The sequence below is a fragment of the Sesamum indicum genome, linkage group LG10 (assembly GCF_026168435.1).
Source record: "Sesamum indicum cultivar Baizhima isolate 11 linkage group LG10, ASM2616843v1, whole genome shotgun sequence".
Taxonomy (NCBI): Eukaryota; Viridiplantae; Streptophyta; class Magnoliopsida; order Lamiales; family Pedaliaceae; genus Sesamum; species Sesamum indicum.
This window is the reverse complement of record NC_142666.1, coordinates 17,971,479-17,993,411: the sequence shown is the minus strand read 5'-3', so window position 1 is coordinate 17,993,411 and position 21,933 is coordinate 17,971,479. Positions and strand designations below refer to the sequence as shown.

Here is a 21,933-nt window from a genome sequence, read left to right as displayed (position 1 = left end):
GAGTTCGGTCTCAATTAATGCGTATCAGTTACCTCATTTATGGCGTGTCGGGGTCTATTTATAATACACAGTTGTACGGTAAGTACTGGGCCACGTGGCCTTATCTCGTCGGTGCGCGTTCTGATCGAACGGTGGTGCTTATCCGGGTTTTCGGTCGGTGTACGCGATCCGGGTCGGGTCCCATGCGACCCGCCTGCTACAATATACGCGGATCCTGACCGCGAAATGACGATAATGCCCTTAATGAGGGGTATTTCGGTCCTTTTGCAGATGTGATATTTGAGTACTCATTACACATATATATCATAATAAATTTCATCATTATAATTGCTACAAAAATTAAAGGAGATAGGTCTGCATTTATGGGCTCTATTAATAACCGATGCACGTCGCAATTATTATATCATATAATTGATCATCTATATATAAAAAGATTTATATGTAAATGGGATAAATGTACTCCATGAATATGATGTAATTATACGTAAATTTTTCGTGATTTAAAAAATTATATATAATATTTTTAAAATTTATTTTCATTTAACAAATGATATTTATGTTAATGAAAATTCATTGAATTTAATTAATATTACCAAAAAAAGGGATAAAATCCATATTCAATGCTGATTGGCTTATTACTTATTTATTGTAGGTTAAATAAATATTTTTATGATTAAATGTATCTTTATACATATTCACACGTTAATGCATTTAAGAGGTATATTTTTACCGTTATAAGGATAATTTAGTAAAAAAAATTATTTGACATGCATAAGTTTGTAATAAATAAATTGAGGTAAGTATCAATTTATTTTTTTTGTTAATACTAATGAATTTTGACTAATGGGGACCTATTTATTTTCATGTTATCACACAAAACCTCGAAATAAGAGTGTAATTATACCAAGATAAATTATCATTACTAGTTTGTGTTCACATTCTTTGTATGTGCATAATTTTTATAAAATATTTTTTTAAATAATATTATTTACTATTTATAGAGTTAAAGTTTACTTAATATATATATATATATAAGATAAAAATGAATAAGAAAAAAAATTACCAAAAGATAATTATTAAAAAATCATGATGAGTGAAAAAGTTAAAAATAATTATTCAATTAAAAAAGATAAAAAAAATTAACATATTATTAAATTAAAGATAACAATAAAATACTCTTTATTTATATATAATATAGAATCTATAGATATTTCTCATGGATGGGTTATCAAGAATTTAATCTTTTAATGAATTTTTTGTTTAATTTTTGTTTTTATAATATCAATATTTCAAAAGTTTGGGTAACAAAAAAGTAAATACTTAACCTCCAACTCCACTCAAAAGGAAAAATAAAATAAAAATTAGCATAACTTTTCAATTTCCATCAAAATTATTCATCTTAAATCACACCTATATTATTTATTATCCTTCAAATAAAAGTCAAAATCAAGTCTCCAAGATTAATGACGGGCTGATTCGAAATAAAAGTTTGAGAGGGTCGAAAAATTATATTTATACATTAAATTTATATTATTATAATGAGGGCATATTATAAAATTAGAATCCATGTATAATTTAAACAAAAATTACAAAACTTAGGGATCAATATATAAAAAAAATTAAAATCTATGTATAACTAAAACAAATTACAAAAGATTGAAAACGAACACAACTAATATCTACACTTTTATATAATTATGCCTTCATTTTTTTAACAGTATTTTTTTCTACTCTTTTACTCTTAATTATTTTATTATTTTTTAATTCTCTCGGCTCCTACGTTTCTTTTTCTTCTCTTGTTTTTATCAAACAACAAGCATTACGGTCTGAAGTAACAGACGGATATAGTATCATTCACTATAAATTAAGTATATGTAATAACACAAATTTTTATTCAAATCTGATTCGATCGAATTGAACTAATTACAGAATAAATAATCACTTTTTCTGAATTATATTTTAATTTTTACGTCAAATATATTGTGCTTAAATCTGTCCAAATTCAATTTGAATTAAAATTTTGGCTATAGTAATTACAACTTTAAAGATGAGTAAATCTCAACACTGTCCTAATGGGCAGCTTAGTTTAATAGTGTAATAAATTTCTTGTTCTGAGTAAACAAATCAGCTTCTCCCTTTGGAGTTGGACTTGGTGGTGTCAGTAGGATATTATAGAACTCTTATTTAATTCTCATGTCAAAGAAATGACAAAGATTTACTGTACTGTAACAAATTGTTATTATTATTATTCAAATTCAAACTCCAAAGCATAAGTTCCAATGCAATTTGGTCAAATTTCTGAACTGGGAGGGGCAACCAAAATTTGATTCTTTTCTTCCTCAAAATTATTCTATTTTAAATAGTTTTGTTCTCATTCTCTTCAAATACTAAAATATTCAATATTTAAAAATTATTTTAGAAGCACTCCAATTTTTACATTTAAAAAAGAAAAAGAGATTTCAACATTTCTACCATGTATATAATGGATATTGTAGAGTACAGCTCTATTTTTGTACAGGGAAAAGATACCTCTCTTCATATGTGCAAATCCAGAGATAGACAAACATCAGTAGACAGTAAGCAAAAGCTAAAACCAAGACTCCTTTTTTGTTGAGTGAAAAAATAAAGTGGTGGAAACCAAGAAATCTTGCCAACCCTTCAAATCTTTTTTCCTCATTGTTAACTGAAAAACCATCTTCCGAGAGCCCTAAAACTCCAATCTTTTTACCCTCCAGAGGAAACAAGAATGCTTTGATTCCACCCAATGGGTTTGCCCGGAAATCCCTTTTGGTTTCTCCCTCTTTTTCTGGTCATTTTAACCATTCTTGAGCTCACACCATCATCCAAATCTGCAACTGACTACACCAGCTTAGTGTACAAGGGCTGTGCAAAGCAGGCTTTATCAGATCCAACTGGGGTTTATTCACAAGCCCTTTCTTCCCTGTTTGGCACCCTCATTGCCCAGTCCTCGAAGGCGAAGTTCTTCAAGACAACCTCTGGGAGTGGGCAGACCACAATAACTGGTCTTTTCCAATGCAGAGGTGACCTCTCGAATGTTGATTGCTATAACTGTGTTAGTAAGCTGCCTATACTTATAGACAAGCTCTGTGGGAAGCCTATTGCTGCAAGAATCCAGCTTTTTGGCTGTTACATGCTCTATGAGGTTGCAGGCTTTGCTCAAATATCTGGGATGGAAATGCTGTACAAGAGCTGTAGTGGAACAAATGTTGGAGGGGCTGGATTTGAAGAGAGAAGGGACACTGCTTTATCTTCACTAGAAAATGGCATAAGTAGTAACAGTGGATTCTACACAACAAGCTATCAGTCTGTTTATGTGTTGGGGCAGTGCGAAGGTGATGTGGGAGCTTCTGACTGTGTGGAGTGTGTGAAAAGTGCAGTTCAGAGAGCTCAGGTTGAGTGTGGGAGCTCCATTGCTGGTCAAATCTATCTTCACAAGTGTTTCATTAGTTACAGCTATTATCCAAATGGGGTCCCTAAAAGATCATCTTCTGCCTCATATTCTTCTCCTTCTTCTTCAGGTATTGCTTTTTCTTTGCTGAAAAGTGAACGGTGTCTTGCATTTTCTTGTTTAATTACCTTTTGCCTAATTGTATGTGAATTGCACTATAACAATATAGGGAGTTGCATTCCTCCAGCAAATTTAGGGTTTTTGTCTAAGTTTGGTTTCTGATCTGTCTCCTTTAAGGTTATTTAATATTGTCTTGGTTAGCAAATATTCAATGAGGAATATGTTTTCATCGATGTCAGAGACGTTTATACAGTGGTCCGGTTTTAGCGGAGCCAGTCCTCCACTGGCCCTTGGATTACGACGTTCACCATCTTTCTCGTGTAATCCAATGGTCATGAAGAGACTGAATCCGTTAGAATTAGTCTATCAAGATCTTCACATGTTTATATCTGAATTTTAAAATTTACCACTCCAAACAAGATGGATTGTCTAGCATAGATTCGCGGGCCGTATCTCTGGATTCGTTATTGATTATCCAAACATGAATTGAATTTAATAGTGCAAGTTGTCTTGATTATTAATTACAGGGTCAGGGCAAAATACAGGAAAAACAGTGGCTATAATCTTAGGAGGGGCAGCAGGAGTGGGGTTTTTAGTCATTTGTTTGCTGTTTGCAAGAGGTTTAATCAAGAAGAAAGATGGTAGGTAGCAAGTATGATAGACATATCTTGTTTTTGTTGCGTTTTACAATCTCATGGCATTATCTTGATGATGTCTGAATTCTTGCAGATTATTGAGACCAAGTGAAATATACAAAACCAAAGGTTATTCTTGAGGTGGAGCTTTCTCTTCTTGCAAAAAGCTACACAAACTAGAAAACCATCTGTATCATTATGTGTTTAAGGAAGATGGACTTAGGTTGCTTGAGTGCTGTCAATTTTGAATTCCACAACATTGTATCAACCAATATAAGATCGGTCGGAGAAAGTAGGTTTTTCAGATTGTGTAGCATTTTTTATCCTAGAAGATATTTTTCAGTGGCAGTGAAGATGAGATAGGGATGAGAACTCTTGTTGGCAAGAAAATGTTGCTATAGAAATTTTGTTGCCATCAACTAAGGATGAAGTTAAGGTCACTTGTTAAAAGAACACAAGAATGTAATGGCTTGTGGAGAAAATGAGAGGATGGCAAGTACCAACCTGTTTTAGCGTTCTTGTCCCATTTGCCATGTGACCTTTCTTGTCTGTTTTCTTCTTTTGTCTGAAATATCTTCTTTTGTTTCTTCAAAGCTTTTATGCTTTCAAGGAAAAGCCCTTCTCTCTCTCTATGCGTATATGTTTGGTATTATGTTGTTTGTGTTTAGCTTTTAGTTTAGTGAGACATCATAGATATAGGTACAATTAACAAAAGGGTCTTGTGGAAATTGATCAAATAGCATCCTGAAGCTGTTTATCAGTGCCCCAATCTCTTGAAAGAGAGTTCTTGCCATCTGTGTCCTACCATTCTATACGTCAATGAACTACCAAATTGGTAAAACTTCTTCCATTTTTCACTTCAACAAAAAATAATTAACAGAACTCACCATCATCAGAGATACCTGAAATTATTGGAAAGCCTTTTCCTCTCAATTAAATTGAATTGTCCATTCTGCAGCTGTGTTGGACAAGGGGCGCTTGATAATCACAATCATCCATATGATATGTTATTCACCAAGCATCTTCATATATTGATGATTGTAGCTGTCCAAGACTCAAGGTCCTGAGACCTCAAAAAATCAATGTATTTGACCCAAAAGATCTGGAGCAATATTATATATAGTGAAAGAACATATGTTTCTTCCTATATTATGGAAAACCCATCAGTGGCATGTAGCACCTGAGGCAAAAAGATAGGTAAATTTCGTGCGGACCTAAATCTCAATCCCATTAAAAGCATTCAATCCATGTATATTAATCCACAGGGGTGAAACCTCTTTTTATATACTGCAAACATGAAAATGGCATATCTACAAGTTTCTCAACTAGAAGGGCTTTAGACATTAGAGAGTTCAAAACCACACTCCAGGCTGAACTGTCTTCAGGCCTGTCAAAGCCTCTACATACAACAAGAGATGTATTGCACACCCAAGGTACAGATACTGTGTATGCAAAACCATTAGATGAACTCTCAGTCTCTAATAGAGCATCTTTATACGCATGGCATACCTGAGAGACATGCTTTCCCATCGGCAAAAAGGAGAAAACGGGTGGATTTGGTGTGTCAACAACCAAGTCAACATCTGCATGCAGGTTCACCACAACTGCTCCATGATCCGGATGAAGTCGGTTCCCCAGAGCTTGCACAAATGGAGAACAGGGTTCCCACAACTTGTGCGGGAAGATGTCTTCCCCATCATAGGCATCGATAAATATGAGGTCATAGACATTGGTGCTCTCTAAAATGAACTTCTCTGCATCTGAATTAAATAAGAATAGTCTTTCATGAGTGCCTTTCCACAACACCTCATCAATAGGAGATAGTTTTGGACAAGCACGCTTGCTGGATGGTGTCATAACTGAGAAAGCAGGAAACCCCATGGCTTGAATTGAAGCTGAGATTACAATAGGGTCAATTTCGACTATGTGAACCACTGCACCTGAAGACAACCCCCAAATAAGCTATTTAGTCACTTAAGAAAAGGAAATAGCAAACTTTTGGGCAAAAACAAGAACAAGATCACACAGACACAAATGGACCAGAGACAAAAATGTGTATTAGAATGCAGATGTTATTTTCCTTGTTAAGGAAACAGCACAACTGCAGATCCTTAGTCAATATAATGTAAAACTCCCATTACATTCTTGTTCCTCGGATCCACCCAGATTCAAACTGCACGTAGTTAAGGCCAAAGAGACATTTTGATGAGAATAGAGATATATTTTAAAAAGTCACCAAAGAAATATATAAGAAGCATACGGAAGAGGGGGTTGGTCATTTTTTTGCCCCTCTTCTCGTAGGTACTCAATTTTGTGGTTAAACACTAACTCATCTATTAAAGAAGTAGCAGCTAAAAAACATTGGATCATAGTATTTCATTTGCAAAGAAGATCCCATTCATTTCCCGATGTCAGCTTCACAAAAGTAATTGGTACAATCCTCCTTATGTTAGTACATGATGTCGAAGTACTACCAGACAAAAGCTCCAAAGAGAAAATATCATTAATGTGAATTACATAATCTATGCAAATATTAGGCACTAACAATGTGAGGACTGAAATTTAGGTACCAAACTACAATTATCCACTCATATGAAACCTCCAAAAAATGATATGCTACATAGATCTAGTATATTTCTTAGATCATCGATATAAAAGGAAGTTCATCTTCTAACCTCGAATTTTACTAGCCAAAAACAAGGGTATGCTCCCTCCACCATGACCTATGCATAAAATATTCATAGTTTGCTTCCCATCTACAGCATTCTTGACGAGATCATAATTACTTGATGAGATGGTTGCCAATCCAGCAGATACCATACTCTTCACATCTGCAGACAGTCAAAAGTCAATAAAGAGTGACCTAAGTTTTGCTCAAGAAAAGGGAAGGGCGGGAGGTGAAGAAGGGAGCATTTGTATTTTTCTTAATGGTATGTACAAAGGAATAATTTCATTCATTTAAACTTTGATGGTGCAATCCTTGTCTGCATTTAATCTTGTTTTGAAATCCCAATACGAAACTATCCTCACAATCATCTGTAGTCAAGTTTTAGTATCTTTAGCATTCTTTTACCACCATTGTTCTCCCTTTCTCCCATTGAAGACAACAACAATACATCTAAGAATAAAATTCATAATGAGATAGACATATGTCCCTATGTGCCCTCCAAAAACCAAACGGGCATGCTGACCAATCAGGTCTCTACTGGATACACTCTGGAATGTAAGACAATTGCGTTAAACAGAGTTGCTGTAAACCAGCTTCTACGCATATAGGTGAGACGATCAACAATTCAGAAACAACAAATCCAGTGCCATACTATGAAGTTAACAAGCTTTAATATAAGAAGAGTTTTGAGCCAAGGTTTACCAAATTTCTGACTTAGAAATAAAAATGAAGCACCGTAAAAGACACTATTATACAAAATAAAAGTTACAGACTTACCAATAAAGAAAAGATCAAAAGGATACAAACTTACAAAACAGTAAAAAAGAGAAATTAAAACAAAATAAACCTATGAATTTCGAGATCACAAGAGAAAGTGTATTACTAAACTCGACGAGAACTCCAAAACATCCAGATATTAGCAGCCTCTTTTAGAAAAGTTTTCAATATGCTTAAAAAATTATTGGAGATGAAGATAGACTGGAACATAAGAACCGCAAGGAAATATGACATAGTACAATGAAATCCTCATAGTTTTGGCAGGAACATTTCCAAAGAGGAGAAGTAAAAATGTCTGGTGAAATTACATGGTACAGCCAGACAATGTGCCTGCTGCATAAAGCACAAAGTTCCAGGTTCTTCTTCCCTATATGCAGCCAATATTTTAACGGTGCTTTCACGAGTATAGTCATTAAAATGAAGTGTTCTCCATTCATAACCACTAACTCGGAATTTGTCATCATGTTTAAGACCTGGACATATCTCTGCATACCTCTGTCGAAGCCATTTTTCTGTTCTTGCCCAGTAAAATCTATCCTGCAAAAATATCAAACCCAGTTAATGACTTATCTAATGCCAAAACAATGTGACGCATTCAAGTTCCGCTAAGAATAATTTCAGTAGCATATAGGGATTATTCTGAAATGAAACTCAGAGAATGTAAACATGGTTGCAAGCAGTAATTAGAATAATCTCCACATTGCTATTAAACCACTAAGTAGAACTTAGCTCAATTTTCAACTAATCCATTTCTCTGAATGTTTCAACTATTTTTTCATTTTAACAAACAGAGGAGTTTCTTCCTCATTCCCGTTTACTGTAATCCTATAGAACTGTCAATTCTCAAGAGAACTAAGAAGATAATTTCAAAGTCATTTAAACATTACATCAATAAACAAAAAAATTTGCACTTCACACTTTTAACATACGAACGTACTGGTTTGGAACAAGGGTGAGCAAGAACAGATACGACACCGTTTCCACTGTGGGAAGTTTCTCGAAAAACTGTTTGGCTATTAGAGGGGTCACCGCCCCACCACTCTGAGGAGTAAAACCAATCGCCTTCGTCCTCGATATGACGGCGGTTCATCGCCGTCGAAAAGCGCCGGAGGCTCGATTTTTGCTTGAACCTCACTAATTTCAACATTTCTGCAGTTAGAAATTGATTCAAAATTTTTCGAAAGAATTCTTTTTCGTAGACGAGAAAAGTTCTAGCTGAAAGCAAAGCAAGTCTAGGGTTTTAGGGTTTTGATCTAATCAACAAAAATTAGGGTTTAAGCAAATCCTAGTGCTCTTTAGCAGGGTTGGGCTGTCGCTGTTCTTGCATTTGGGATTATAATTAAGAAATGTTTCAATGAATTTTGACCAAAAACAAGTATTTTGTTATAATCATATTTTCTAATTAAAATAGCCGTAATGAATTTAACTCAAAATAATTTGTTTTAATAATTACATTTGCACTCCGGAAACGTAATTATAGAAATCACCCAACATGTGTAGTTTATATAATGTTGTTGACGTCTTCAAAATTATAGATGACCATGTAAATAATATTATATTTTGGTGGGTGTATGTGTAACTCAGAAATCATATATGTCTATAGATGAGTGAATTTAGAATCTAAAATAACTCTAAAATCACATAAATATTAAAGTTAGAGATAGTAACATCTACACCTCCTGACCTATATGTCTATTTACGCAAACCACCTTTATTTTTTAAAAATTACATATATGCCCACTAAGAATGTTAACTAGATGTACACAAACTACTCTTATTTTTTTTTGCAAAATTACACATATACCTCTTAGAAACGTTAACATCTTTACACAAACCACTCCCATTTTTAATTATTCCGAATAATTTCTGTAATTATACAAAAAAATAAAAATAAAAATAAATGTAACTGTCCCTCAAATTATTATATCATTTTAAAGAAATTAAGAACTTAAAATTCACAACAAGCGAATGCCTTAAATAAGTCGAAATCGACTCTTTTATTATAGATTTGAAATCTTTAATTCTAAATTGTTTGATCAAATCGCACGAGCAACAAACATCAATTTACAAAATAAATAATTTAGAGAGAATATTAGTTCATAAAAATATTTTAAAAAAATTATAAAAAATTATATAAAAAATCATAATTTTAAAAAGTGTTTTGGTCAATGACCACAAAAATTGGATGAATATTTAACGGAATGGACTCGTTGTTAGACGTACATCAAAATTAAAGACGTGTATATAATTTTTTAAATAATAAAAAAGTATTTGTAATTATGCTAAATTTGAGGGAGATGGTTGTAATTTACCAATTAAAATAATGAAAAACACAAACGTTACACCAACAAGGCATATGTATGCATCTGCAAATTTCCAGAGGCAAGAACGTGACTCAAGCCTCACTTGCAAGCAAAGCATTCTACAGTTGTAGTTGTCCTAAATCAAGAACATATTCCGGCATATATTGTTTAAATTCGTTGCTAAATCCATCTCTTTTCTGTAAAATCTAGAAACCAACAGGTTTTCGTTTATGATATTATTCTGTTCTCTTGTAGTGCAAACATAATACACGTCGCACTTTCATGCTGTATGTAGAAGTAATAGTATGCTCGTGTGGTTTTCGCTACAACTTGATAAAAATCACAAGAGAAGTGAATTAGATTATATAATTATTTTTTATCAATTAGGTTGAGTGCCATCAACAACTAGTTATAATTTCTTAACCACAATGCCCGTCACCTTTGAGTGTGAACATATGTTTGATAATTTCGATATCTTGAACATCATATATAGCCTACGAGTAATCAACGATGTCCTCAGTTCTCATAACAATGCTTACATGATATATGGTAATCATTTTTTTTATTTTATTTTCATAACATGTGTCTTTATTTCAAATCGAAAGTGACACTAATTATGTTCAAGGTGGGAGCAAAAGAGTTACGCCCTCTGAACAAGTGTAAATTCCAATTAGCTTAACAAACTGTTGATAGATATAGTAATTAATTGTAATAGCAAAAAACATGAAATGATGAGACCAATGGAGGATCACTTTGTTTTCTACTTAAAGGTTTCAAAAGATATGATTAGAGGTTTTCATGCTTAATAATTATGGAAATCAACACAAATGTGTTTGATTTCATATATATATATATATATATATATATAACTAAAGGTTTTGAATTCCAATCCTACAAAACACCAACAGAGTCAACTAAATTCATTATTTTTGAGACAGATGGTGGATGAGGTGTCTCTCCTAACCGGAGACGACAAGAACAAAATTAGAACAATCAACATAAACAGCTGACCACATCTGATTCTAAACAACGCCCCACGTCCCCTCAGAACTTTCCGAAAGTGTGCCGCAGGACCCACCACTGCACACCTGCACCTGCCCATCTCCAACAAAATACTCACATTTGACTTCCTATTCACATTACGACGGTTCTCCCCACGGCTCTTCCTATTCGCAAACCCCAAAAGACAAACAACTCCATCTCACTTTTCTAACATTTTGGTTCCAAGAATCTTTCCTTTGCACCTTCGAAATACCCACATCTTTCACACATGTTCTTTTCCCTTCAGTTTCGTTCTAATTGCATGTTGTCCCTGTTTCTCTGACCCTGAAGCCAAAACCCTCAGTGTAGCTCAATCTTGGAGGCATCTAAGTGAGTTTGTTTTTATTTTTGTTGTTGTTGTTGGAATCATGTTTTTCGATCATACTTTCACTCTATTTATTGTTTCTGAAATGGTTTTTGTTTTGGATGTCTTTAATTTTCAATTTTTGAAAGTGTATCCAAAAGTGAAGGTGAGAGTACAGAGAGAAGAAGCTGATCAATATGCTTATGAGAAGAGTTCTTTGCAGTCCTTGAAGGCGTTTGAATGGCTCTCTCCCCAGCATTTCTCTTCTTCGGGTATGTCTTAATTATTTGCCCTTTTTGATCTCTTAATGAATTCTTAGTCATATACATTGAATTTCTCAGTTATTGCCTTTCTTGAAGTTCTGTCCTGTTTTCCGGCCAGTCTTTTGTTATAGTAATATTGGTGATCTTTTCTGTTTAGATTCCTGGTTAGGATTAGTACAATTTTTCTTTACCTCCTGTCGGGTTATTGATTGGGCCTTGGGGTTGAGAAGAGTTATAATCCGAGTAGCTTTCGGGTCGGTTAAACCAGAATTTGGGTTTGATCAAGATTCGATTTGCACCTTACAAATGTTGTGCTTAAATGTTGTCGGGGATTGAAGGGTAAGCCCCAACCAGGATGCTTAAGTTAATAAGGTGGTGGAAAAACACAGTTAGCATAGAGTTGAGGAGATGCTTTGTAGTTCCTTAACATGTATTGATACGAGTGGTCCAAGTGAATCCGTCAAAATGAGGTATTTGAATTGTGGCCTTCTTTATTGAGCAGGATGACTTATCGGGATCGGAGACGACCCAATGTGGTTAAAAAGACTGTTTGGGGATTAATGGTAATTGGAGGGTAAAATGGTTTATTTTCGTTTGGAATGACACTGAACTCCGCATTAGTGTTACATACTGTGGGTCTAAATTCTGATAATGTGATCTTGAATGGGTATGCTTCGGCCACTGAAGGTCTATGTCTTAGTAGCTCTTTATTTATGTGAGATTGGTGGGTCTAAATTGTGAAACTAGAAATTTCATATGTGAGCACAAAGCTTGTGTCTCGTAGTTTTTGTCATTGAGAAGCCTAACGACGTGCACTAATGGAGTTCTGTTTTTTGGATATGTAGATGATTCCCCAGGACCGGTGGCGAGAGTTCCTCGCTCCTATGCCCCAAAATCACCACCACCTAGTTTTTACGCATCCAGAGGTTTGATATTCATCAGTTTTATGTTTAAGGGGAGTGTTGCAGTGGTCGAGTAACTTATGACGAATTCATTACTCTGTTGATTAACAGAACTAGCCAATAAAAAGAATACAGTCATGGAGGAGAGTCCCAAAAAAGCTAGAGCTACTTCTGCCCCACGGCCGCGTGCCGTCTTATCAAGTCCAGGTCAGTTTAACTCTATGAATTGCCTAATAAAATACTTAGAAGATGTTGCTGAACTTTATTATGCTCTTTCAGTTTTTCCCTTCATCTCACTACAAAAAGATGAATTATTCCTACCTTACAAATGAGTACCGCTTAAAAAATTAATCAAAACTATCTACCACCGTTAAACAAGCCTTGACAGCGCTTGCAGAAACAATGATTAACAGCGGCTGCCTAGCGTGGTTAATTGATATTCGTCACGGTTTTTGTGTTTAACCATGGTAATAACCACAAAAAAAAGTCACTTCTTTTAGTGTTTGAATTGGATGTAGTATGCTTCTATCTCTTTATGTTCAGTTGATGGGCTGTACTGACAACAATCTTTCATTTTATTCAGAAAATGATAGAATCATCGGCAGTAGAACACAGGAAAGAAAAGAAGAACATTCAGGTCTAAAGAATGGTGGCCCGAATCAGAACAGACGCCCGCAGTGTAAGATTTTCCCAAAATCTTCAGCTGCTGAGAGTTTCACACCAGCACAAGGACATAACAAGGGATCAGCTGAGCCCAAGGACGATACTCGAGCCAAAGGTGGAACGGAAGGGGCTGATTCAAGCATGAGAACCGGACCTCGGAAAAAGATAGCGCCATCATCAGTCCACAAGCTTCTCGGTAAACTGACTTGGAACTGATATTGTGGACAAACTTGTTCCTAGTACCGGTGGAATATTGATGAAAATTTTTGTACAAGAAAGACTTTGAAAGCTGATAGATATCATATAACTCAGAAATGGAAAAGTGCAGAGTCCATGTGATGTGAAGGAATTGGGCAAATGCTTGATGACTGAAATTTTTCATTACAGAATGATGAAACGCGAACAATCTTTAGAAATGTAGTTAGGATATGTGTAATATGAATTCGGAACTTGTTGCAAGTTACCCATATATTACTGTCAAATTTAGTCTAGATAAGAATTTTATCAAGGGGAAAAAGGTTTTGTACATATAAACCTCGCATTATAACATGTATATTTGAAGAAACATATTACAAACATAGCGCGTATATGTCGAAAGTAATACAAAAAGTAACAAGACACGACAGTAATTTACAATAAAAGATTCAATTTTATACCAAAGCATCCTAGATCAGTTGCAAGCATCAAATATGATAGCAATCAAGAAAACAATCACTTTTTATTGAAATGATACAGTAACAAAGTACAATTTTTTACGATGCTAGAAACCCCCAAATACATAGCTCAAACAGAAGAAAATATCACAATAATATCTTGAAAACAAGGGAGATAGTGCCTCAGATTGTATATTTAGCGCTTAGGCATTAGCTTGGAGGTAAGCTTCAATGGCCTTGAGCATCTGCATTGCCTTCTCCTTTCCTTCCTTGATCTTCTCTTCAGTGATCTCAACGTCGCCCTTGGTGTGGTAAATGCTCCTGTTCTTGCATATGCATCCTCCATCTTCAGTCGGCACAATCTTGACATGATAAGTGATGGATTCAAGAACTCCGGCCAGTGCGTCACCCTCAACAATGGTGTAGCTGTGGGTCAAATTCTCCGTGTCAATAGCATCAACACGGTGCTTTGCGCTCTTATACTGGCTGCCCTCACCAAAATGGATGATTTTGACAGTTCCCACACCACCATCTCCTTCCAAGATTTCGACGTTTTTAATAGCCTGGGGCATGATTTTAGGAATAAGGGTGTCCGCATCGAGAACAACGGCCTTAAACATCTTGGCGGCCGGGATTGAGGAAGGAATCTCAATATCGTAAGTGATGGCACCCATGGCTGTGATTCGAAGCTAGAAATGATGAGAAAGAAGGAATGAGAAGGAAGGCAATTTGCTGAATGCGTTGGGTGAGTGATGGGAGTTGTAAGAAGTAGAAGAGCTACTTATAGTGTAGAATAGAAGATTGCACTGCATATTGACATCCTACTTGCATGTAATTATATTTCCGGATATTCGGTGGCTCTAGCCCGACATAGTTGAATCAATTATTTTTGTGCATTTTAGTTATGAACTGATTTAATAATGCATGCAGATGGGCAGTTTCCTGTATGAAAACATGGGCTGAACAAACAGAGAGCACCTCATTGTGGACTAGTGTTTTGTCATTAAGAGGACATGGTTTTTCTCATGTATATGTATAGCCAGTAGTTGCAAAGCAAGTTCTCTTTATTTAAGTTCAAATCTTCTGGTAAGGGTGGTATACGAACACTATAACAAAATTATTATTAGCTACAATATTAAAGGCTATGACTAAAAATCATGGTAAATAATTATTATAAACCACGATTAAATAAAATCGATGCAAAAATTAGCTTTTTCACAATGAAAAATTATTTGTTACAGCTAAAATAAAGCACTGGTAAAAACATTTGTCATAACTATGTTTTAGCCACCCTCGCAAAAATCACGCCCAACAATTGTTGCGTGGCCGTAACCAATAAATATTTGCTACGACTATTTATTATTAACCGTGACAATTAATCATGATTAAATGTTACATTTTTTATATGGCAACACCAATAACACCCCCCCAACCCCAATCTTAAAAAAATTCTATCTTATATAATAAATTCATTTTACGTCTTAATTCTTATTATAGTTTATATAGCAATTTGGCCCTGCAGTAAATTAAAATTTAATAATTTAGCATAAAATATATAATTAAATAAAATGTTATTTTTATTTTAGATAAATTCAAATAAATATGTATATGTAGCATCAATACTATATTATTTCCAACAAGATATTCTAGTATTCACACTAGAAATATATAAATGTCAAATTAGAATATTTCAAATATGAAGTTTAAATTATAAAAAGAAATTAATAAAGTGAAAATTCCCTCCGGAATTATAAAGTCAATTTTGACCACATGTTTTATTCCACGTGAAAAACTAATTAAACGATGTAGCAATTTACTTTATATTTTAAGTTTATACAAACATAAAAATGTTAGCAACGAGATAAGATATTACTCATATTAGATTAATATAAAATAAAGAAAGAAAATGGATTAATTTTAAATTCTTCGATTTTAATTTTAAACTCTATCTTGTTGAATGTCGACAGAATTCAATTTTTTTTTTTTTTTTCGAATGAAGTACTTTAAAATTATTTTTCTAAATCTTCCTTCAAATTTAAATTCGTCAAACCAAATGCACCTCTATGTCTATATAACCATTAAATACTCAACTGCAATAATTCTGGCTGAGAAGATGCTCATATTGTGCCTGCAGTATCTCCATTTTACTGCTTCAACTAGCACAGCAAGATGACCCTACCCAAAAGACTACAAAACGCGCTAGTACACAATGAGGTGCTGATCACTTTTATTGAGACCATGTAATCACATAGGAAAATGTCCATCTGCCTGCATTCTTTAATCATTTTATAATTTAATGCTCATATTAAAAATAATTGATTTAATTTGGTGGTTCAATTATAGTGGGCTACACCCCTTGAGAATCCAGACATATTACACATGCAAGTAGGATATAAATCTATACAAGAATCTTCCATTCTGCACTATAAATTGCAGCTCTACTTCTTGCATCCCATCACTCACCCAACGCATTCAACAAATAACCTTCCTTCTTTCTTATCATTTGCAGCTTCTAAATCACAGCCATGGGTGCTATCACTTACGATGTTGAGATTCCTTCCTCAATTCCAGCCGCCAAGATGTTTAAGGCCGTTGTCCTCGACGCAGACACCCTTATTCCTAAGATCATTCCCCAGGCTATTAAAAATGTCGAAATCTTGGAAGGAGATGGTGGTGTTGGAACCGTCAAGATCATCCATTTTGGAGAGGGCAGCCAGTATAAGAGCGCTAAGCACCGTGTTGATGCTATTGACACGGAGAATTTGACCCACAGCTATACCATTGTCGAAGGTGATGCTCTGGCGGGCGTTCTTGAATCCATCACATATCATGTAAAGATTGTGGCGACAGAAGATGGAGGATGCATCTGCAAGAACAGGAGCATTTACCACACCAAGGGCGACGTTGAGATTAATGAAGAGAAAATCAAGGAAGGAAAGGAGAAGGCAATGCAGATGTTCAAGGCCATTGAAGCTTACCTTCAAGCCAATGCCTAAGAGCTAAATATACAGCCTGATGAGGCACTAGCTGTCTCCCTTATTTTTAAGATGCTATGGCACTGTGTGATTTTTGTTCTTTTGAGCTACGTTTTTCGGGTTTTCAAGCATCATCAAGTTAAAGTTGTAATTTGTTACTTAAGCATTTCGATAAAAGATATTTTTTTTTTGAATTGCTAATTAAATTTCATGCTTGTTGATTCGTCCAGGAGGGGGGAAATTGCAATTTTTGCCTTGTCACATAAGAGTGGCAATTTTAGTTCAATAAGAATTGATTTTCGTAATTTTATCCTTTAACTCTTAAAACTTGGCATTTACGGTCCCATTTGGCTGAAAACCACTATTTTAAAGATTGTATGTTCGACACATGCATTTTTCCGACACCCAAAAAAGACTAGAATTGTCAATTTTTCAAAATTACAGGAATGAATTTTAAAAATTAATTTATGTAGGATCAAAATTACCATCCGTTGAATTATAGAATGAAAATTGCAAATTTTTCAATTTTTTGGTCAGTACAAAAAAATAGTTCAGTGTTGATGGAAATTTATGAAGACCAAAAACGATCGCTGATGCATTTTTTGATGGGCACACATGAATTTTCGATGGATATAAATTGTCAACATGACATCCTTAACAAATTTGTCATAAAATTATTGCAAAAATATTTTTCTATCAGAAACCGTCGGAATATATCACAAAATTTAATCATTCCAAGTTTTTCAATAGATAATATTCACAGGAAACTTCTGACAACTTTTCTCACAAATTTACTGTTTTTGCGACGATGAGCTTAACACACTAGACTGTTAAAGATGCTTCACAAATCAATAGGAAACTCCAACTGATTCCCATGGTCTGTTCGTGGTCATTAGTTAAGAAATTTTTTGGACTGCTTTTTCAATAGTTTTAGGCGGCTGAAAGTTCTATTGAAAAAATTAACTGGGTGTGAGAACTAAAAAAATGGTGAAAATTGAAATTTTAAATAGCCCTAGAAAATCAGTTGGAAATCAGTCCCAAATATTCTAATTTTGAGGGGAAATTCCCAAATCTTTTAAAAATTTCTGACAAATTTCAAATAGTCCATTGGAAATATTGTTGGCAAAAACAACATTATTTCTCAAATTGGATTTCTCAAAATTTATTAATCAGAATTGTCTAAAACTTCAAGACAAGTAAGATGGTGTCAGTTTGATTATACCAAACAGTTGAATTGAAAATCGAATGGTTCAATTAAATGATAAAACATAACGATAGATGATCACAACATACGTACAAGTATGAACATTCACTCAAAACATATTACTCACAATTATTATTACTATCTGATCCGACCGAGATCGCGGGTCGCGCTTGGTGTCGCCCCTTTCAACTCTGACTGATCTTGTATATCCTGAAAGCAGAACAAACTTTACCTAGCCGGATTAGGTACCGGCGTAGATACTCCGACGCTCAAGTCAGTATTGAGAATTTTATCCAGTAAAAGAAATACTAAAGATTATGAAAAGTGAAATATGAAAGCTAGACCAACCCTTTTTTCTCTCTTCCTTCTTCTTTTTATACTGATCCCTTTTCGTGTCCTCTGCACGATCCTAATGCCCGCTTCCACGACCGGTCCTCTCGCGATCGTGGCCCACCTTTTTCGGGTATAAGATTGCCCTAAACCGTCTCTGAGATTATCCACGTGGGTAATAGGTTTAATCTCTATTTTTATGCCTTTATTCTTACCCTACATACTAAGGGTATATTAGTCTTTTATTAATTCCCTTCATCACTATCAATAAAGGGGGGAAAGTAAAATAGAATTTACCTTCCAGCTATTTATAAAATGTTAGAAGAATCCCCCTATAAAAAATCATAAAAACCCCACCTATGTTTTTCATAATAGGGCCCGATACCCTATGTTTTTCATAATAGGTTAAAATACCCCCTCCAGCCCTACGGTGTGACACATGGGCCTTACGTATGCGGTTTTGTAGGATATAAATTTCAACAATAAAAATTAAATTTATACCATAATTTATAAATTATTCGATTTTACTTGTTATATATTTATGGTTGAGATTTTGCAGGATACAAACCAACGATTCCTATATCATTTATATTTAATATAATTAGCACTATTGATTTAAATAAAAAAAAAAGTTTAGATTTAAATTTAATTTTGAACAAAAGGTCCAGATTTAAAAAAAAAAATCAATGATCTAGATTTTACTTTATTAAAATCAAGGGGTTAGATTTAATATATTATATGTACATTTAAATACAACAGCTCCTGTCTCCGGCAAACCTCCCCCAGCCCCATCCGCCGCAATCCCAAAGCCCCCAACCGCCTGCACTCGCTGCCGTCCCCCGTCGACCCCGTCCTTCCTTTATATTAAATCTAAATTATTGATTTATAAAATATTTAAATTTAATGGTTCTTAAATAGGGATAAAATTAAAAAAAATTCAACACGATGTTATACACTTTTGTGTCGAAGGGGCAAAGTTTGCCCTATTTTGGAAAATATGAAGGGGCTTCTTAATGCAGGGTTTTTTTTTTGTTTTTGAACATTTCATAAATCATAGGGGGTAAATTATATTTTACCTATAGGAAAAAAAGGGCTAAGATTATGAGAAATATTACATGAAAATTCTATTGGTTATTCCTCCAAAAAACTATTATCAGCTTGATTTAATGACCACGGGCACAATGTGTAGCATTGTCGTAAAGAAATTAACTGCGAAACGTATTTTTTGCACCATTTTCAAGTTACGTAACTAAACTTTCCTATTATGAAAACGTTAAGTATAATTTTGTAAAACCCCTTATGATATGGGATTAAAATTACAATTAACTCCAAAACTAGGGAGTGATCGGTCAATGATAACTACGCCTCCATATTCTCATCTTTCACTAGTTCAACTAGTTTTCAAAGATGACCCTACAGAAAGACTTCAACTTGAAGGTTGCCAAATTCTCTGATCATTATGAAAGAAAACATGCTTTGCAAATCGCACAAATAAAAATAGGAAGAAAGAAACCCACAACCTCTGAATGACAACATATGAGTCCACAATGAGGTGCTCACTGTTTTCCCTGGCTTTCTTTTCAGACAGGGAAATATGGATCCACATTTTTGTTATAAAATGAATTCATAAGTTAATGCACAAAAATAATTGAATTTGGTTCAACCATATGGGGCTAGAGACATTGAATATCCAGACATTATATGCAAGTAGGAATATACAATCTGCAAGAGAATCTTCTACTCTACATTATATATAGCAGTTCTACTCCTTACATTTCCCATCACTCAGCCAAGGAATTCAACAAATTACCTTCTCATTCCTTCTTTCTTATAATTTGCAGCTTGAAATTCCAGCCATGGTTGCCATCACTTATGATGTTGAGATTCCTTCCTCAATCCCAGCCGCCAAGATGTTCAAGGCCGTTGTCCTCGATGCAGACACCCTCATTCCTAAGATCATGCCTCAGGCTATTAAGAACGTCGAAATCTTGGAAGGAGATGGCGGTGTTGGAACCGTCAAGATCATCCACTTTGGTGAGGGCAGCCAGTATAAGAGCGCAAAGCACCGTGTTGACGCTATTGACACGGAGAATTTGACCCACAGTTACACCATTGTTGAGGGTGATGCTCTGGCGGGAGTTCTTGAATCCATCACATATCATGTGAAGATTGTGCCGACAGAAGATGGAGGATGTATATGCAAGAACAGGAGCATTTACCATACCAAGGGCGACGGTGAGATCACTGAAGAGAAAATCAAGGAAGGAAAGGAGAAGGCCTTCAAGCCAGTCCTGATGCGTAAATATGAACTTCATAACCAGAGGCACCATCGGCTTATTTTTTTAAGATACAATTGCACTAGTGTGATATTTTGTTCTTTTGAGCCATGTATTTTGGGTTTTCATGCCTCATTAAGTTAAAGTTGTACTTTGTTACTTGATCATTTTAATAAAAAATATTTTTTTGGATTGCTAATTATTAGTACAGGAGTGAAAAAATTGCAATTTTTATCTTGTAACTTATGGGCAGTAATTTTGATCCTGTATGAATTGATTTTTATAATTTTATCTCGCAATTCTAAAAATTTGACAATTGTGATTTCATTTGCCAAAATGCCCCAATTTTAAAAATTATGTGTTCGGTACATGCATTTTTCCGATCAATAGACCAAAATTGCCATCTTTTAAGTAACAGGATGAAAATTGCAATCTTCTTTTTTCCCCATTTTTTAGTCGATTTGTTAAACACTACCCTTGGCATGCCCTATATTGAATTGTGGACTTTATTCTTTTAAGGGAGTAAAAAGAGGTGAAATACTAGTAAAAGATAATATTTTTATTCTCTACTTCTTCAACTCTTCCCTCGCCAAAGCAGTAGGAGGGCATGTTGATAGACTCTAATTTTCAATTGTAGTTATTAATTTATTAATTATATGAGAGCAAAAAAAAAAAAAAAAAAAAAGGATTTCTTTAAAAAATATGAATTTTTTTAATCTATTTGTTAAATAAAACCCTCAGCACACCCTATTCTTTGGGCATGTTCTCTACGGCGCTTGAAAATTATATTTTTATGATTTTAATTTTTTGAAGTACGGACTTACTCATTTATTTCTCTAAGAGGGGTAAAAAAATTAGGTAATTTTTAATAAATAATAATATTTATAGTCTACTTGTTTAGTACAATCTTCGCCAAATTCCATACTGGGGGCATGTTGGTTTGAAAAGCTTGAAAAATATATTTTTAAGGTTCTAATTTTTTAATTATATATAGGAGTTATTAATTTATTTATTTTTCTATAAAATGTACAAAACATAGGAATTTACAGTAAAAAATACAAGGTGTTTAGGAAAATATTGCATTTTCATCCTATAACATAAGGGATTGAAAATTTTGATCTTACACCACTTGATTTTTGCAATTTTATCCAGTAATTTTAGAAACTTAGCAATATTGGTCCCATATGGCCATAAAGCCCTAATTACAATGGTCATGTGCCAAACACATGCTTTTTTCCTGACGAAAAGAGAATTTTAATCTTGTTGGAATGAAATTGGCAATTAAGTCTTGTAACTTAAAGAAAGTGGCACATTAAAGGAAAAATTCGCCAGCATTGCAAACTTGATCGGAATTAGGTCTCACGTGAGGCGTACATTCCAAAATTCAGGTGAAATTTGCAATTTCCAGCA

General features: G+C 34.3%; 3 protein-coding genes and 3 pseudogenes across 6 annotated transcripts; 4 read left to right on the top strand and 2 right to left on the bottom strand.

Moving 5' to 3' along the window:
• The first annotated feature begins 2,504 nt into the window (after positions 1 to 2,504).
• Positions 2,505 to 4,796, top strand: LOC105171731 (plasmodesmata-located protein 2). Of its 2 annotated transcripts, XM_011092933.3 has the most exons (3): positions 2,509 to 3,539; positions 4,057 to 4,170; positions 4,259 to 4,796. In XM_011092933.3, the coding sequence occupies exons 1-3, from the start codon at positions 2,765 to 2,767 to the stop codon at positions 4,264 to 4,266; spliced, it is 897 nt and encodes a 298-aa protein (XP_011091235.2). In that variant the 5' UTR covers positions 2,509 to 2,764; the 3' UTR covers positions 4,267 to 4,796. The 2 variants fall into 2 exon arrangements, with proteins under 2 accessions (XP_020553208.2, XP_011091235.2); XM_020697549.2 differs by lacking the exon at positions 4,057 to 4,170 and having other exon boundaries at positions 2,505 to 3,539.
• An 87-nt stretch (positions 4,797 to 4,883) lies between these two features.
• Positions 4,884 to 8,959, bottom strand: LOC105171729 (S-adenosyl-L-methionine-dependent methyltransferases superfamily protein). Of its 3 annotated transcripts, none has more exons than XM_020697547.2 (5): positions 8,547 to 8,958; positions 7,918 to 8,146; positions 6,840 to 6,995; positions 5,674 to 6,104; positions 4,884 to 5,227 (listed from the first exon to the last, which is right to left on the bottom strand). In XM_020697547.2, the coding sequence occupies exons 1-5, from the start codon at positions 8,754 to 8,756 to the stop codon at positions 5,189 to 5,191; spliced, it is 1,065 nt and encodes a 354-aa protein (XP_020553206.2). In that variant the 5' UTR covers positions 8,757 to 8,958; the 3' UTR covers positions 4,884 to 5,188. The 3 variants fall into 3 exon arrangements, with proteins under 3 accessions (XP_020553206.2, XP_088742233.1, XP_011091234.2); XM_088886107.1 differs by lacking the exon at positions 4,884 to 5,227 and adding an exon at positions 5,294 to 5,344 and having other exon boundaries at positions 8,547 to 8,959; XM_011092932.3 differs by lacking the exon at positions 4,884 to 5,227 and having other exon boundaries at positions 5,415 to 6,104; positions 8,547 to 8,959.
• A 2,076-nt stretch (positions 8,960 to 11,035) lies between these two features.
• LOC105171728 (uncharacterized) lies at positions 11,036 to 13,602 on the top strand. Its single transcript, XM_011092931.3, has 5 exons — positions 11,036 to 11,283; positions 11,407 to 11,529; positions 12,366 to 12,446; positions 12,534 to 12,629; positions 13,006 to 13,602. Coding segments are annotated over exons 1-5 (597 nt in total). The 5' UTR covers positions 11,036 to 11,282; the 3' UTR covers positions 13,302 to 13,602.
• A 173-nt stretch (positions 13,603 to 13,775) lies between these two features.
• Positions 13,776 to 14,503, bottom strand: LOC105171727 (major allergen Pru ar 1 pseudogene; annotated as a pseudogene).
• Positions 14,504 to 16,181: 1,678 nt separating this feature from the next.
• Positions 16,182 to 16,919, top strand: LOC105171791 (major allergen Pru ar 1 pseudogene; annotated as a pseudogene).
• A 2,997-nt stretch (positions 16,920 to 19,916) lies between these two features.
• On the top strand, positions 19,917 to 20,722 carry LOC105171790 (major allergen Pru ar 1 pseudogene; annotated as a pseudogene).
• The last annotated feature ends 1,211 nt before the right edge of the window (positions 20,723 to 21,933 follow it).

Excerpts from the sequence above, each read along its gene's own strand:
- LOC105171731 (XM_011092933.3), top strand. The coding sequence starts at position 2,765 with ATGGGTTTGCCCGGAAATCCCTTTTGGTTTCTCCCTCTTTTTCTGGTC. Across the intron at positions 3,540-4,056 it reads TTCTTCTCCTTCTTCTTCAG|GGTCAGGGCAAAATACAGGA; the intron begins GTATTGCTTTTT and ends TATTAATTACAG.
- LOC105171729 (XM_011092932.3), bottom strand. The coding sequence starts at position 8,756 with ATGTTGAAATTAGTGAGGTTCAAGCAAAAATCGAGCCTCCGGCGCTTT. Across the intron at positions 8,147-8,546 it reads CTCACCCTTGTTCCAAACCA|GATAGATTTTACTGGGCAAG; the intron begins GTACGTTCGTAT and ends ATATTTTTGCAG. Across the intron at positions 6,996-7,917 it reads ACATTGTCTGGCTGTACCAT|ATGTGAAGAGTATGGTATCT; the intron begins GTAATTTCACCA and ends GACTGTCTGCAG.
- LOC105171728 (XM_011092931.3), top strand. Across the intron at positions 11,530-12,365 it reads CCAGCATTTCTCTTCTTCGG|ATGATTCCCCAGGACCGGTG; the intron begins GTATGTCTTAAT and ends TTGGATATGTAG. Across the intron at positions 12,447-12,533 it reads TAGTTTTTACGCATCCAGAG|AACTAGCCAATAAAAAGAAT; the intron begins GTTTGATATTCA and ends GTTGATTAACAG.